Consider the following 15504-nt stretch of genomic DNA (forward strand, 5'->3'; position numbering starts at 1 on the left):
CAAGGTAGGTTGGACGGCAAGTCAGTTGTTGGGTTCTCATTTCTTATGTTACCTGAGATACTTGTTTAAAAGGCAAAGTTTGCAATCTTGGAAAAGACGCTATTGTTTCACCAATTCAGCCAGGAGAATCTTCTCCATCCTTAGTGTAGTTGTCAAAAAAAAAAGTAAAAATGAAATGAAAGAATATTGGTAGATTCAGAAAATTTTATTTGTTGATATATTTTGAAAAGATGCACAAAGATTATTCGTAATATAGGTATTTAGATACAACATTGAACCATGTGATAACATTGAATTGATATAAACAGTAAATAGTAGAAGACGTGGGGGCAGTTATGTTATTATTGAATAAATATTCAAAGGATTCGTGAGAAGACCCACTACATTATTTTTTTATAAAAGAACATAACAAAAATAATGTTTCAACAATTGGCTAAGTATAATAACAGGAATATATTATATCACCTCTTCACTTCCCATTCACAATATGACAAGATACAAATATTACTAATAAACCATTTCAAAGGATAAACTTTAAGAGAGGATGTACATAATATATTAGATATTTATCATTAATTACCACCCTTGGAAAAGGATGTCTGTCCTTACAAAACCACTACATAACCACTCGAGTGATTGGTTGTATATATATATGTTAATATCATTTCTCAAAATATAAATATGGAAATATATGAATTGCTTACTGCATTTTAAAACCAATGAATCCACCTAAATTTCGCTGTCTATCCCATATTTTTAGGGTCCATAAATTTGGCATATTATAAGCGATCACTCAGAAACGTTTAAGCAAATTTGCCATAATATACCAAAAATGACTCGAGTGGATAAACTACATGTGGAAAGTTTGTTCTTATTAATTGTGTGCCATTTCGTGACTCAAGCCATTGGCCACCAAGTTATAGGATAAGCAAAGGAAGGTGGAGAAAGCTGTAGAATTGCTTTATCTCTTTACAACTGAATTCAGTTTTGGAGTTGGAACAAAGTAACTCTTCAAGTTTAGTAACTATTACAATATCAATGTTTATGAATACTTTGTAAATGGAGTATATTATTTGGTTAAGTGATCACAGATATCAGTGTTAGAGACTTCACTTAAGCTTCATACATAGGTACTTACAAACAAATGTCCAATTCCACCAATGAGAAAAAGATAAGAAATTTGATTTTGTAACATTTTCCAAGAGTGGACTTCAAGATAAATTTTATAATCAATTCACATTATTTTTAAAAACATTGATTTTTTTTCCAACAGTGTAAATATAATTTTCAAAGTTCCTTTCTTATTTTGGTTTTTAATGACTCAATATTATTTATTCTGACGATTCAGAGCATTGACCACATTACAGATGGTTTTAACAATTATTATAAAACTGCGAGTCCCGGAATGGACTCTTAATAAATATTATTTACCTACCTACCTAAATCAAGGATCTCAGAAAACAAACAGATTTGCTGAATTGCAGGATTCTCGATGATAAATGTAGGCAATATTTGAACTTAATTCCAGAATCCTTAAAAATTACTATTCATTCTGACAAATTACTGATCAAAACGCTCACTTGAAAATGAGAAATACGCCAAGAAGTTTGGAAGATATCCTTAATAAATACAAATTAGGTGATGTAAAACATTGAAACAATCAGTGACTGCAATTAGGTATGTGTTAATACCGACGACATAAGAAATAAACTTGGAAAAGAACGACACAATATCCAAAGATACACATATATGCAATTAGGTATGTATTAATACACATACTATGCACACAAATTCACTTCAAAAATATATTTCAAATATTTAGGAAAGAACATCTTAAAATTAAGCACTAGTAGCCTTTGCAATTGTTATTTTGATTGACTGTTTCCTTTTTTGTAATAATATAATACTCTAATACCAATCAATGCTTTGTCTTATTTTGAGATTAACATTCTTGTCTTTTGTTAGTTTGATGCCATGTAAAATGTTCTAAAGCCAATCTTTTGGAAAATAATAATATTTTTGAATGTATACTTTAACCGTTTTTCCATGAAGTACTTTTCTTTTGCACATGTAGCCGAAGGAAACAACAAGGTAAAAAAAAAACAATAAAAACATAATTTTTAATTTCAATGTATTTTCCAAAAGAATCGCATAAAGAAATCCTGTTCAAAGTAAACTAAATGAAAGAACACAGTAATAATGTAATACTTATAACTAATAGAGATTAACCAAACAATGTAGTTTAGAGAGAATTTTACCTGATGAAGGCTAAGTATTTAATTTAGTAAGTACAAAAAACTTTGCGAGCGGGTCATTGCGAAAGAACATTCATTTGTATCCATATTCCACATAGCACCAAATTAAATGATCCAATCATATTATTATAACTAAAAAACACATTACATACATGAAATGCAATAATTATATAAAGCGCATATTTAATACCAAAAATACAACCAAAAAATACTTCAAAAATTAAAAACTATAAAATCCTTTGATTGGAGTTCTAAGGAGTTTCTAAGATAGGTGGCCAAAATACGACAGGTAGAATTGGTGAATTAAAGGAACAACAATCCACTTCTAAATTGTCTGAATTCGTTGAAATGTGTTTGATTGTAATTTTATAAATAAATAAATACTTGGCTCAGAGGGAGATGAAATTATCTACTTTGAGAAATGTACACACACAGTATATAACTCACGCCGTTTTGCATGTTATTGTGTAAAATTGGCAGTTCAGTGTTGGGCACATGATAACCATAAATTACAAATATTTGTGATCAGACGGATAACATAATGCTTCTTCATAAATACATAGTTCCATTCCAGTTAAATTGAATGATTCAGATTATTACTAATTTAGCAAGAAATCATTTGATTATCATTTTGAATACGCAATTAGATTGTCTAATCACTAACAGAAGTGTGGAACAGAACCAAAAGCCATAAGGATCTGGACTTGGAATGAAGCAAACCCTTAAGTTGTAAGATATTTATTGTTATTTTATTACAACAAGTACAACACAGAATAAATGCCTAATATGATAAGATTGATAATTAGAATATAAGCATGCTTAGCAACATATTAAATTGTTACGTGGTAGAGAATTATAATTTCTGTTCAAAAGCTAATCGTAAGACACTGAGGCATACCAGATTACGTACAAGTTAATAAACTTGTACCCTTGATTAGGGGTGGAGCCAAGCCAAAAATGAAGTCTTATTACAAGAAATAAATCTAAAACCGGACTTGTTTGAAAGAGTACTAAGAAGGAAAAATGATCTAATATTAAATGAAGATATCATAGGCAATGGAAGTAAATGCATTGAGATGTATGTACATTATCTAAGTCATTTATAAACTACATGATGATGATGGAAAATTACCTACCTACATTTAAAAACTGAGGGAGCTTTCAATATCACTTAAAAGTACTAAAGAAAGCTAAAAGATTACCACTTAAGAGTGGCCACACAGAACTTAGGCCAATGACAAATATCATATTGCAATACTTGTTATGATAACGCACACAGGGTTGGTTAGGTTTATACAGTCGCACACAAGACACAAGTAATGTTTTAAAATGATATGAAGCTCAACTAACTGATAGAACAATTCCCTGTTTGGCCAATCAACACTTTCAGACACATTTTACAATTCGTGATAATTTCTACTATAGAAATAAACCGAATGTTCTTTCATCATTGTATCGCCATCCACAAAACAAAACCTTTTGCTCTAAATCATTATCAAATAGTTAAAATAAGTAAGAAATCTAAAGAATATCATTAGAAGAAATGTTAAGATTAAGAGAAGAGATTAACTATTACAAACTATAATTACTAATCCTAGTCAATATTCAGAAAATGGCAGTCTCATAAATGGTTAGGAAGGTAACCTGAAGCGTGAATGCAATACACAAGGGCAGATGTGTACCCAGCAATATGCAGAAAAACTAGAAATACTAAGTGTGATAATTATACATTTCACACTAAATTACCCAATATACAAATATTCTCCTTCACACACTATTAAGTTACATACACTTCAGGAATTATTTCTTCCTCTTCACACAATACATATTCATAGTTGAAGAATAACCTATCCTTTATTTACTACATCAAACATTACCCCCTGAATTAATAATCATTTACTTATATATACACACTTCCAGAATTACTTAATAACCCCTTCTTCTTCACATAATATTAAATTTACAAATTACCCATAAATTCCCCTCCAAATAATGTCAACTAATGAATGGTCGCGTACAAAAAAAAACAGAATTAAGATTAGCTTAGAAATTAAAAAATATCAATTAATTTTTTGTCTTCATTTTTTCTTTGTTGTGTTTCCGGTTACAAAATATATTGAAAAGCAATGAAGTACATTAAGCTAGTAACTAACCCTATTTAAAATAATAGAGTTTTACATGCTAAATGCATCAAATAGATAGAATAGCGCAAGAGGCCAATGGATGAGAAAATCCAAAACAAAAAAAAAAATCTTTTTTTTTTATGAACAATTTGTCTTGATTGTTTTTGTGAGTGAGATGCTAACGTATGTGTTAACGCAAGTTAACACTGTTCCACGTTGGTACCTTCCCAATCTCCGACAAAGGATCGTGCTATATTAAAATTCACCAGAACATATAAAAGGCGAAATAAATAAAATAAAAAAAATACTAATCTTAAAAGGGGAGAACAGATCGCATAATTTCACAAAAATAAATAATACATTGAATAAGGCATATCACATGGGCAATAGTTTCAGTACATTGACTGTACTTGAATATCACAATTTACAATTACGTGTGCCCCACTGAACATGTGCAACCCTCGGTGAGTTCATAAAATGAATCGCAATGCACTCGCTCGCAAACGCTTGTAAGGCAGTACAACGTAGACCCCGGCTACACCCGGTCGGAAGATGCCAATAAATTGTTCAATAACTCATCATTTAAAGACTTAGCAATGATCCAATAAATATAAGCCTACATGGAAATGATAAGAACAACAATTTTTCTAGAGAGCACTTTCATCATGTCATGTTGACCCCCAAGCTGCGGCTGGCATACTCGTAGACCACGTAGCTGATGGACACGGCGGGGATGACCTTGATGAAGTTGGGCGTGATGCCGCGGTACAGGCCCACGGCTCCCTCCTTCTTGATGATGTTGGTCAGCACGCCTCTCATGGTAGAATCCACGCCCTTTGTTACGTTTTCTGCAAGAATAGTAAAATAATATTAGTTAAAATATTAATACCCACTTGGTCATCAATATGTATTAGTTTTAAGCCACCAGATTCTTAGTTGCCAGCTTAAGTTTTAGTTGAAAGTCATATGTTATAAGTCACCAATAACAATTCTTAGCTATAAGTTATTAGTTATAAGTCAATTCATAAGTTACAGGTTAAAAAATGAAGTTGTAAAGTGCCCTTAAGGTGATTTTTCCACAAAAACAGTGCAATCATTATTACTATGTATAGATTAGACAACATTCAAGCAAACAATTAGATGAAGGATCATGGTACATACCCTGTGCTTGTAGACGCGTCCGCACCAGGGCCAGGGGATAGGAACACACCTGTCCCAGGGTGGAGGAGGCACTTCCACAAGCCAGCAACAGCAGGATGCTGGGCTGCTCCGATGGATGACTCTTCAAGTATTTTTTCTTGAGTGTTTCGTATACGGCCAAGTCGATGCCAGCGTAGGGAATGATTCCCAATATATTTGGAATGTACCCTTTGTAGAAACTTCTTAAGCCCTCACGTAGGTATATTTTTTTTGCTGCATCGGCGATACCGTTGTATTGCCCTGTCTTTCTCAGGGCTAATCGTGTTTTTAATACTTCTAGGGGATAAATCACGCTTTGGCTAATTCCTCCGGCCATCGCTCCAGCCATGAACCTTTCGTAAATTTCTAGTGGTGCTCCTTTCCTGTCACCGAGTATAAGTCTCTTGCACTGCTCGTAGGCAGCGAACTTCAACGCTGATTCAGGGGCAATCTTGATAATGTTGATGCCATTGCCTCTCCACAGTCCCTTGAGGCCGCCTTCTTTCAGCATGTTTCCCAAGCAGCTTGCCATCTTTTCTCTGGACGGATTGACCTGTAATGAACAGATAAATAAATATGTCAATTGTGTTTTACACTCAGATAGATGTAGTAATGAGGCAAAATATAAAATAAAGAGAGATAAGTAATTATCATTACATTTAGTCGGTTATTACGTTAGTGAGTTTATTGAAGTTTATTTGTTTGTTTGTTTACCTGAAGGAAAACTTTGAGCCTGTCAAGGGGCGCCGTGCAGGTTCTAGAGACGGCTCCCGCCACTCCCCCCGCCAGCAGATGTCTCCACCACATCCCCGTCTGCATTTCACTTTGGGTGAAGTCATCTGGCACATTCATATCCTCCCCAATGTCCAGATACTGAAATATTACAAGATTATGTTTAATTTTTTATCACATTAAAAGAGCTCCCATCTGTTTTACTAGTTGTTTAGATATGGATTGTATATAGTTATAGTTCAAATAATAAAGAATGCTTACAATAAATAAATACTGTGTTTTAAAACATGTATTATACATTCTAATGGGTTTTAGCCAGTTGTAGTATAGAAAATAAATCTTTGTGAATAAAAAAAATTATATATATCGTCAGTTTTTTTCCAAAAATAGTTAGGTCCATTAAAAGTGTTGGTTTAATTTTGATTTTTTTGTTAATTGTTCATATTGAAAGCACCTTTGTTTTTGATTTTCCTTTCAAAAAAGGTAATTTAACAAAGTATTTTATTTCTTATTGATTACATCCTGATTTATCCTTCGCTTGCAATATTTTAATTTCACTTTTCTCCAAACTTCAACTATGGATTGTTTTTCGAAGAATACCGACAATATAATATGTATACAGAGAGAAAAGGGCACAATAACCCAAAAAAGTGTATCATGTTAATACCGTTTCTGGGGTATTTAGCCAGTTTGATTGATTTATAAAAGATCTAAGAAGAAAAAAGCATAATAACCCAGAAATAAAATTAAAAAACGTAACCTTTAAAAAGGCAGAATAAGAATAATTATATTATGTATGCGTCTTAAAACCAATAATTTCTCAAATGTTGACTAAGCTTCAGATAATGGTATTTACAAATAGCATGAATCTACCAAATATAAAATTTATTTTTACTTCATCTACTTGTTGATAAAAGCTTGGGTAAAGCCTAACATATTTTATGTTATTGTTAATGAAAATGGTAGGTATGAAAGGGCTATTTTATTATTACTGAAAATACAACAATTCTCAGCATAAATTATCCTCATTTACTTTCATTCGATATGTCACGGTAAAAGTTGCGTAAAAAACATCAATAAATTACCAGGAACATGATGACAAAATGTTTTCATAAGAACAACTATGAATCAGTTAATTTATGCATGTAAACCTTGAGGTGATTTTTCTCAAAAAAATGGTGCTAAACAAATCATCAACTATTTATTTATTATAAAATATATTGAATGAGTTCCGAGAAATTTCAAAATTGGTATCAGCATATTTATATTGAGGGTAGGTTTTGCAATTCGGGCCGAATTCGTGGGACTTTTACAAACGACAATGTGCGCGTGACGTCATAATTACTGACGTTTCCGAATAAAGCGGCCTGTTGCTAGTCAGCCGCGCCGCTTTCGTCACGAATTGAGTAATTCGCATGTGAGCAACAATGTACCCACGCTGTAAGAATGGGCCTTCAAACCCTGCCATTGAGATTTTTTTAAGAGAACTGATAAAATATTACACAAGCCAAGAATAAATATGAATAACTATTTGCCAGGACTTTGGCGGGTTGGGTTAGGAACATCTGACAGGAAGCCACAACGTGCTCAGCGATGTCAAACACAATTTTACCGGATTTTTTTTTTTTTAAGTTTTGAATTTAAAAAAAAATTACCCTTGTGATGAGTTGTCGGAAGACCCGGTAAAAGTCTTCAAACACATCTCCCGTCGTCGTTCCATTAACATCTTTGAGTTCTAGAGACATTTTCGCTGAATCCTTTTTATAAACTTTTAAAAACTTAACGCACGTTTTATATATTATTTAAATTTCAGGTACTGGTAAATAATATCACTGTTCGAGTAACAAATTCTTTGGTTAAGAATAACGGAATAGAACACTTGGTATTGAAACTCGGAACTCGTTACCCGGGCGATGTGTGTGACCACGCTTTCGGCAACACAACCTTCCCGGTACAACTCCGTGACCAGACTGAATGCTAGAAGTGTGTCGTTCCGGCCGGAGCGAATCAAATGAGTCCGAGTCCGAAGGCGTTTGAATCGATCCGAGTCCGCAAAATAAAATGGATCGAGTCCGGACTCACTCTCACCTCTCGCTCTCAACTCTCACCTCTCGCTCTCGCCTCTCGCTCGAAACTCGCACCTCGAACCGAACTGTGTTTGGATTGTTGATCTGCACTGGTTGACGAAAATATTTTTCAAAAAGAAAGTTTAGTAAGTCTTAGTCAAAAGATAGCAACAAGCATTGCTTTTTCTTTTTGTTGGTCTGCATAGGGCAAATTTGCGGAATCTCAGATGATGTTCATAAGCAGTAATATGAATTTTGTGTAGGTTAGGTTTTTTGTTGGGTAAATGGACCTTTTGTATCATCATAAAAAAATTAAAGGACGTAATAAAAAGTTTCAATGGTGGTGGTTCCACTTCCAACGTACGATGTTTTAATATTCCTTAATTAAATTTGTAGATTATATATATTGTAACTGTCCGAGTAAGCTGCAGGTTGCGGTGTTAGTGATAAAACTGTTTTAATCCACTTGAAGCAAATTGGGAATGTGAAAAAGCTTGAAAGGTGGGTACCTCACGAATTGAGTGAAGCAAATAAACAAATTATTAAATAAACCTACTTATTTGATTTTTTTAAAATTGGTAATTTTTTAAAACTTTTGAAAATAAGATTTTATAAGACTTTTGGTGGCTTAAAACACAGTTTATTGTTTAGGTTACACAGATTACAATAGCAAAATAGTCACAGTTTACAATTTACACGAATACACTTTGAAAATAACATTTATCGACTAGGCAAGGATTTATATAGGGTCCTTGCGGGATAGTAATTGGGAACAACAAAATAGAATCGAGTCGCGGCACAACTGTTCGGGACTAGCCTAGGTTTGCTTGGGGCGGATTACTGTCTCTCAAGGGCTGTGCGCAGCACAGGTAGCCAAGAAGAGGAGCGCGCCTTTAGCGAGTCTAGTAGTCTTCAAGTCGGTTGCTTAGCAATGGTAGTAGATAGCTGTCCTCAGAGGGCCGTGCGGGGCACGGGTAGCCAGCTGAGGGAGGGTACTAGCCAAGGCAAGCAGACAGGAGAACTGTACTGTGTAAGGGTGAGTTGCTGCTTTTAAGGGCTTCATTCTGTGTCAGCAGCGTAGGGGATGGTCGGCCGCGTGGGGGGGGATGCGTAGAGAGCGTTCTGCGCATCTCGTCGCCTGCGTGCAGCAAGACAGGGACAATGCCATATGGGGAGAGAGAGATGGTGTATTGGCAGTAATATTCCGCGCGCTACATCCTCCCCCTCTGGATCGAGGAGCGTCTCGCTGAAGATCCAGATTTGTAGTAAGCGAGATTTCTTATTTATTCTTCTTAGGACGGCCCCGTTTGCGCAGGGGAATCACTGGAGCTGGTAGTGGTCTGACAAACCCTTGGTATGGAGTCAGCACCGATGTATGGTAAGTGCCAAGCGAAACATCCGGGGCTGTCATGGCAGCTATTTCGTAGCTTGTTGGTCCATGTTTTTGTAGTACTAGGTATGGGCCATCTCGCCGTGGAATGGGTTTGGCACTAAACTCCCTTGCAGCCTTGCTAAGAGCGTGTGATTGGACAAGGATATGATCCCCGGGCTGGTGCTGAGGATCCTCTCTTCTTTGTGACTGCCCATACCACTGCTAGAGCTTCTCTTTCTGTCGTGGAATAATTTCTTTCTGCGGGTAAGAGTAGGCGGTTTGCATACTCTACCGGATGCTCATCGGGGCCCTCCCCCTGGACCAGAACTGCTCCCAATGCGTAGTTACTTGCATCTGTTTGCGTTCGCTTTGTTGAATTCAGGAATTCTGCGAATTGTTCCTGAGTAAAGCTGATGAAAGCGCCTTCCCCATTGGCTTGCATCTTGAAGCGAGGGCTGCGGCGCGGACGCGAAATTTTCACTGATTTTAACACTTTTGCACAATGTATCTGGCCACTTAGTTGGGCGCCAGTTTATAAGACTTTTGGTGGCTTAAAACACAGTTTATTGTTTAGGTTACACAGATTACAATAGCAAAATAGTCACAGTTTACAATTTACACGAATACACTTTGAAAATAACATTTATCGACTAGGCAAGGATTTATATAGGGTCCTTGCGGGATAGTAATTGGGAACAACAAAATAGAATCGAGTCGCGGCACAACTGTTCGGGACTAGCCTAGGTTTGCTTGGGGCGGATTACTGTCTCTCAAGGGCTGTGCGCAGCACAGGTAGCCAAGAAGAGGAGCGCGCCTTTAGCGAGTCTAGTAGTCTTCAAGTCGGTTGCTTAGCAATGGTAGTAGATAGCTGTCCTCAGAGGGCCGTGCGGGGCACGGGTAGCCAGCTGAGGGAGGGTACTAGCCAAGGCAAGCAGACAGGAGAACTGTACTGTGTAAGGGTGAGTTGCTGCTTTTAAGGGCTTCATTCTGTGTCAGCAGCGTAGGGGATGGTCGGCCGCGTGGGGGGGGATGCGTAGAGAGCGTTCTGCGCATCTCGTCGCCTGCGTGCAGCAAGACAGGGACAATGCCATATGGGGAGAGAGAGATGGTGTATTGGCAGTAATATTCCGCGCGCTACAATTTTTTTTTTGAAAATTTGCCTTTTTGGGTAATTCGAATTTTTTAGAAAATTTGATTTTTTTTGAAAATTTTGACTTTTTTGAAAATTTTGACTTTGTTGAAAATTTTGACTTTTTTGAAAATTTTGATTTTTTTGAAAATTTTAACTTTTTTTGAAAATTTTTGTTTTTTTTAAATAGATTTTTTTTTTAAATTTGACTTTTTTTTAATCTTGCAAATTTTGTATTTTTAAGTATCCTTCCTGTAGTTAATAATAATATGTGTAACTAATTCTTTACCTTTCGAAAATCGCGAGTTGCGAAGTAGGTATAAGGCTAGCTTTAGACTTGTAAGTTTTTTCGTAAATTTACGACTTCTAGTCAATGGGCATATTGCATTTTGAAAATCCAATATGCCCATTGGCTAGAAGTCGTAAATTTACGAAAAAACTTACAAGTCTAGCTAGCCTTACAGATAACAGGATACACAAAATTATTATTTCGTGACACTCATTCTGACGTTCCACCGGGTTCTGCGAATCCAGCTGATTCAAATTCAAGTCCACAGGACTCGAACCTCAATCGAATCAAGATGAGTCCGGCGGAACGGTTTCTAGTTTGAGTCCGCCGGACTCATTTCAAACGTTCCGACTCAAACCGTTCCGCCGGACTCATTTCAAACGTTCCGACTCAAACCGTTCCGCCGGACTCGCTTGATTCGTTTTGTAGTATGAGTCCGGCGGAGCGGTTTGGTCGCCTTGATTCGAAGGAGTCGGAGCGAATCCAATGAATCGAGTCCTTTAGAATGAGTCCGGACTCTGATTCGAGTCCGAAAAATGAGCGGAACGACACACTTCTACTGAATGCTGTTTAGTGAAAACTGACACTGACTGACGGTTTGACGATAAAGTAAGCAGGGTTGCCGATGCACAGTTCTAAAATATTCGCAATAGATATACAAATTCCCCACAATTATCCAACAACTTTCTTTACCTCCAAAATTAAAGAAAATTCTATTGAAATAACATTTCTATTTTATTATCTAGCTGTTTTCTGATATTATCATTCGTTCAGGATTTTAAAAATGGAATTTTTTTTCTAAATAGAACGAAATAATTCAATATGCTTGGATAATCAAGAAATGGCCAGAATCCCCGATTTTTTCCACAGAAAGATTTCCTCCGCAAAATATAAATTTTTTTGAAAAAAAATTGGCAATTTCCCACGAATTGGCAACCCTGAAAGCAAGTGAGCCGCTGCTACTCGAACTTTGGAGGCCTACGGACCATGGACCTGATAGTGATAAGGGGATAGAGAGAGAGAGGGCGAGTCAGTAAGACAAGGAGGGGGCATTAATCAAATATTCAAAAGATATATGTATCAACTTAAATTTTCGCCCGTTAACGACAGTAATTGTCTTTACAGGTTGTTAAGCGCGGTCGCGCGAATTTTCTGAAAACTAAATTCATACCTACAACAAAGCGTGGTATAAAAAATTATTTTATCTCAACCTTTTTTGGACGACATTCAAATTTTTCCAAAAATGATTTTTGATTAGTGTTGTTTTCAGACGTAAATATTTGTAACAACGAAAATATTATACTGGTCAGTACGAACACCTGATCAAAAATATTGTAGTGTTTTCACTATCGAGACTACAGAATAAAGAAGAGACGATGTCAAAGATTCGGTCGAGTTATGAAAAAATATCACATTTTTATCACTTTTCATAAAATATCTGTCTGTCAGGTTACTCGGATGACACCAGCATGATTTTTTCGCGTCGTCATTGTATTGCCATCTCAGACATTTTATTTACATGCCGATTTTATCATTTAACGAATGGTGAATCTTTTGTTCTTTGCACGCGGAGAGAAAATTATCATTAGCAAAATCGGGTTCCACGAAAAACACGCGCAGGTAAACGAGGAAAACGTTTGGAAATACCGCCAATTATTTATGCTATTTACCACTATACAGAAAATCCTTGAAAATATAATCTATACCGATCTGAAAGAAAACGGTTAACGCCAATTTACTTAAGACTATTCTACTTCTAGGCAGGCCTATAAAATTGATCACAGCTCAAAAAAAAAACTATATGTATTTAAAAATGGATCAATTACCGTCGGAGATAAAGTGACCTTACTTCAGGCACAGATACACGCCCACAGCACATTTTTAAGTAGTATTTACAATCTATTTTAACATCAAGTTTCTCAATTCCGAAGTATGTAATGTAAACTCCACAATTAAAAACACAAATATTATGAATATTACAAATTTGAATTCATATTTTTTATGTCTGTAAATACGATTTATATTTTTGTGCCAAGTTTGAAAAATTCGACATTATAGAAAAAAATTGTTTTTTTAGGAATATTCAGTTTGGATTTCCTGAAAATATTCATACACCGAATTTTAGAATAAAAAAAAGAACACGTTTTCAGCTACAACAAAATCAATGATGCCATTTTTGTCATATTAGCACTGTAGTACACCCAATGTTCATTACATTACATTACATTAGTACATTTTAATTACAATATTTTTTCCTACTTCTCTTGATTCAGCGTAGAATACATAATGTAATATCTACAATAATATAATGTACACTCCTCTTATTATTATTAAATATTGTCATTGTAATTGTAAACCTTATTACTTATATGTACTTTTTCCTTTAATAAAAAATAAAAGTCACGAGCATGCCGAGAATGTTGTATAATATTAAAATTTCATCGTATGCCATTTCTGGTATTCGAATTTATTTAGGAGTGATAAATAAATTAGTGTAATAAATTATCAAGGGCATGTTATGATGCTAATGTAGATTAAGCAGACAGAAAATGATATATTTAAGAATATAACACATTTCTGGCGACCAGCAAAACTTTAAGGAGTGCAGATTCTGATAAATAATATTATATTTTGAAGACGGAAAAGATAAATTATTGTGTCTGATAAGGAAGCCACGATTCTTGGTTTGGATGTATATTATAATACATTTTGTATAAAATACATATTATTAAATTGGTCAAATTAATACTATGTACGTTTAATGTTATGTAATTTACAACTACATGATACATTGTACGAAAAAAGTAATACGTATTTATGTGCGAGTTACATTTGAACCACCCCAGCAGACCATAGTTTGTAAAAATTTGACCTTGTCGTAATATTATTACATTACGATTACGTTGAGTCAAAAATACATCAAGAAGTAAATATACAACCTGACAATATTAAATGCAAACCTCAGCGGAGTAATGGTAAGAGCCCAGCGCCAGGTTCAAAGGTCACACGTTCGATTATCGGTTATGTGGATTAATCGGATATCTGGGAAGCGAGGAAACGTCGAAAATTACCTACAGCAATCCAAGGGAAGGAATAACCAAGGAGTCTTCATCCAATGGATACAGAACTGCAGATGGCAACATGTTAACCAAAATAAATTAGCAAAATGACAACGTTTGAATTAATTCAAATATTGTATATTGCTTCGTCCAAATATTAAAAAAAGTCGCATTAACCACTCGGGTCAAGTAGTGGTATATTTGTCACCAATTGATCCGTCGCCACAGTGGGCTGAAAATCGCCTTTCATAAGACATAGAGACTTGAATTTTCAAGGATATTTTTTTTGGCTAGAAATGGATTCTGCTGATCATTATTATGCTATAAATTTTCGTATGAAGCAATTGCGTGTACAAATGAAGGAGTTATCATTTTTTTAAGAAAAAATTGTATGGCACTGACATTCAAAATGAAGCTATCTCTGGAATCATAAGGTTGGCCATTATACCCTTACAAACAGATATACTACTACTTGCAGAACTTGAAAATAACTGTGCGTCGTCGTAAAACTCGCACACGGCGCGATATGGTTCGTGAGTCGCGCTTCTGCTCAGAAGTGCGTACGCAGCACTATATAAACAGATTTGAAAAGAGCGAATGAGCATACTCTTTGCATTTAAAAGTTTATCATATAAGCTCTAAAACAATTCTATAAAATAGAAAAGCGCCGAACAGATCACACAGTCAAACGATTTAAAAAAGTGTTGTTATGTTACAAATTCAATTTTTTTAATTGAATTTGTCCGTTGTAATATTTAAATCTGATCTTTTAAAACAGTATTTTTTTGGGGTACGTTTAAAAACGGCAAATCTGTTTGAATTTAATGTCAAGCGAGAATACTAGATGTTTTATTTGTCTATACCAGAGGGGTTTATCCAAATAATTATAGATTTAAACTAGCCTTTAATATATGATGAAAAAGCACTTAACGTAAAACCATAAAGTAAGTACCCCATCAAACGAGCCTGTAAATGTCACTCGTCACCTCCATATAATTTTTATCAAAAGATTCACAAGGACAACAATGTTCTATCGGATGTAATAACCATATGAAATAAATATACAATATGGAAGTAATACTTCCCTATAGTAATATAAGGTTATAGTGCCGTGCATTCCATAAAGACTGAAAAGACTGAACTGTTCCGAGGTAAAGAACATGTAGGATTACTTATTAATTTATTTATTGCATCTCACTATACATTAAACACATTTATTTCACATAAAAATCAACCTCACTAGGACTAAGCCTGTAACGAGGTTAATTAATTTGTCCACAACACTCTATTACAACATAGT

At 35.0% G+C, this 15504-nt stretch overlaps 1 protein-coding gene across 2 annotated transcripts in view; it reads right to left on the minus strand.

Moving 5' to 3' along the window:
• Positions 1 to 217: 217 nt before the first annotated feature.
• SCaMC (Short Calcium-binding Mitochondrial Carrier) overlaps positions 218 to 15504 on the minus strand; it is a 91335-nt gene continuing 76048 nt past the window's right edge. Inside the window, exons 1-4 of one of the 2 annotated variants that reach the window (XM_089646110.1) lie at positions 7945 to 8245; positions 6272 to 6430; positions 5540 to 6110; positions 218 to 5226 (exon numbers count right to left, since the gene is read on the minus strand). In XM_089646110.1, coding sequence (XP_089502236.1) covers positions 5042 to 5226; positions 5540 to 6110; positions 6272 to 6430; positions 7945 to 8034 — 1005 coding nt within the window. In that variant the 5' untranslated portion in view covers positions 8035 to 8245 and the 3' untranslated portion in view covers positions 218 to 5041. Of the gene's footprint in view, positions 5227 to 5539; positions 6111 to 6271; positions 6431 to 7944; positions 8246 to 15504 lie in introns of those variants that run through there. The other variant, XM_089646109.1, reaches the window with a different exon arrangement.

The sequence above is a fragment of the Hesperophylax consimilis genome, chromosome 23, assembly GCF_061612785.1.
Source record: "Hesperophylax consimilis isolate HC1 chromosome 23, BYU_Hcon_1.0, whole genome shotgun sequence".
In the NCBI taxonomy this organism is placed as follows: Eukaryota; Metazoa; Arthropoda; class Insecta; order Trichoptera; family Limnephilidae; genus Hesperophylax; species Hesperophylax consimilis.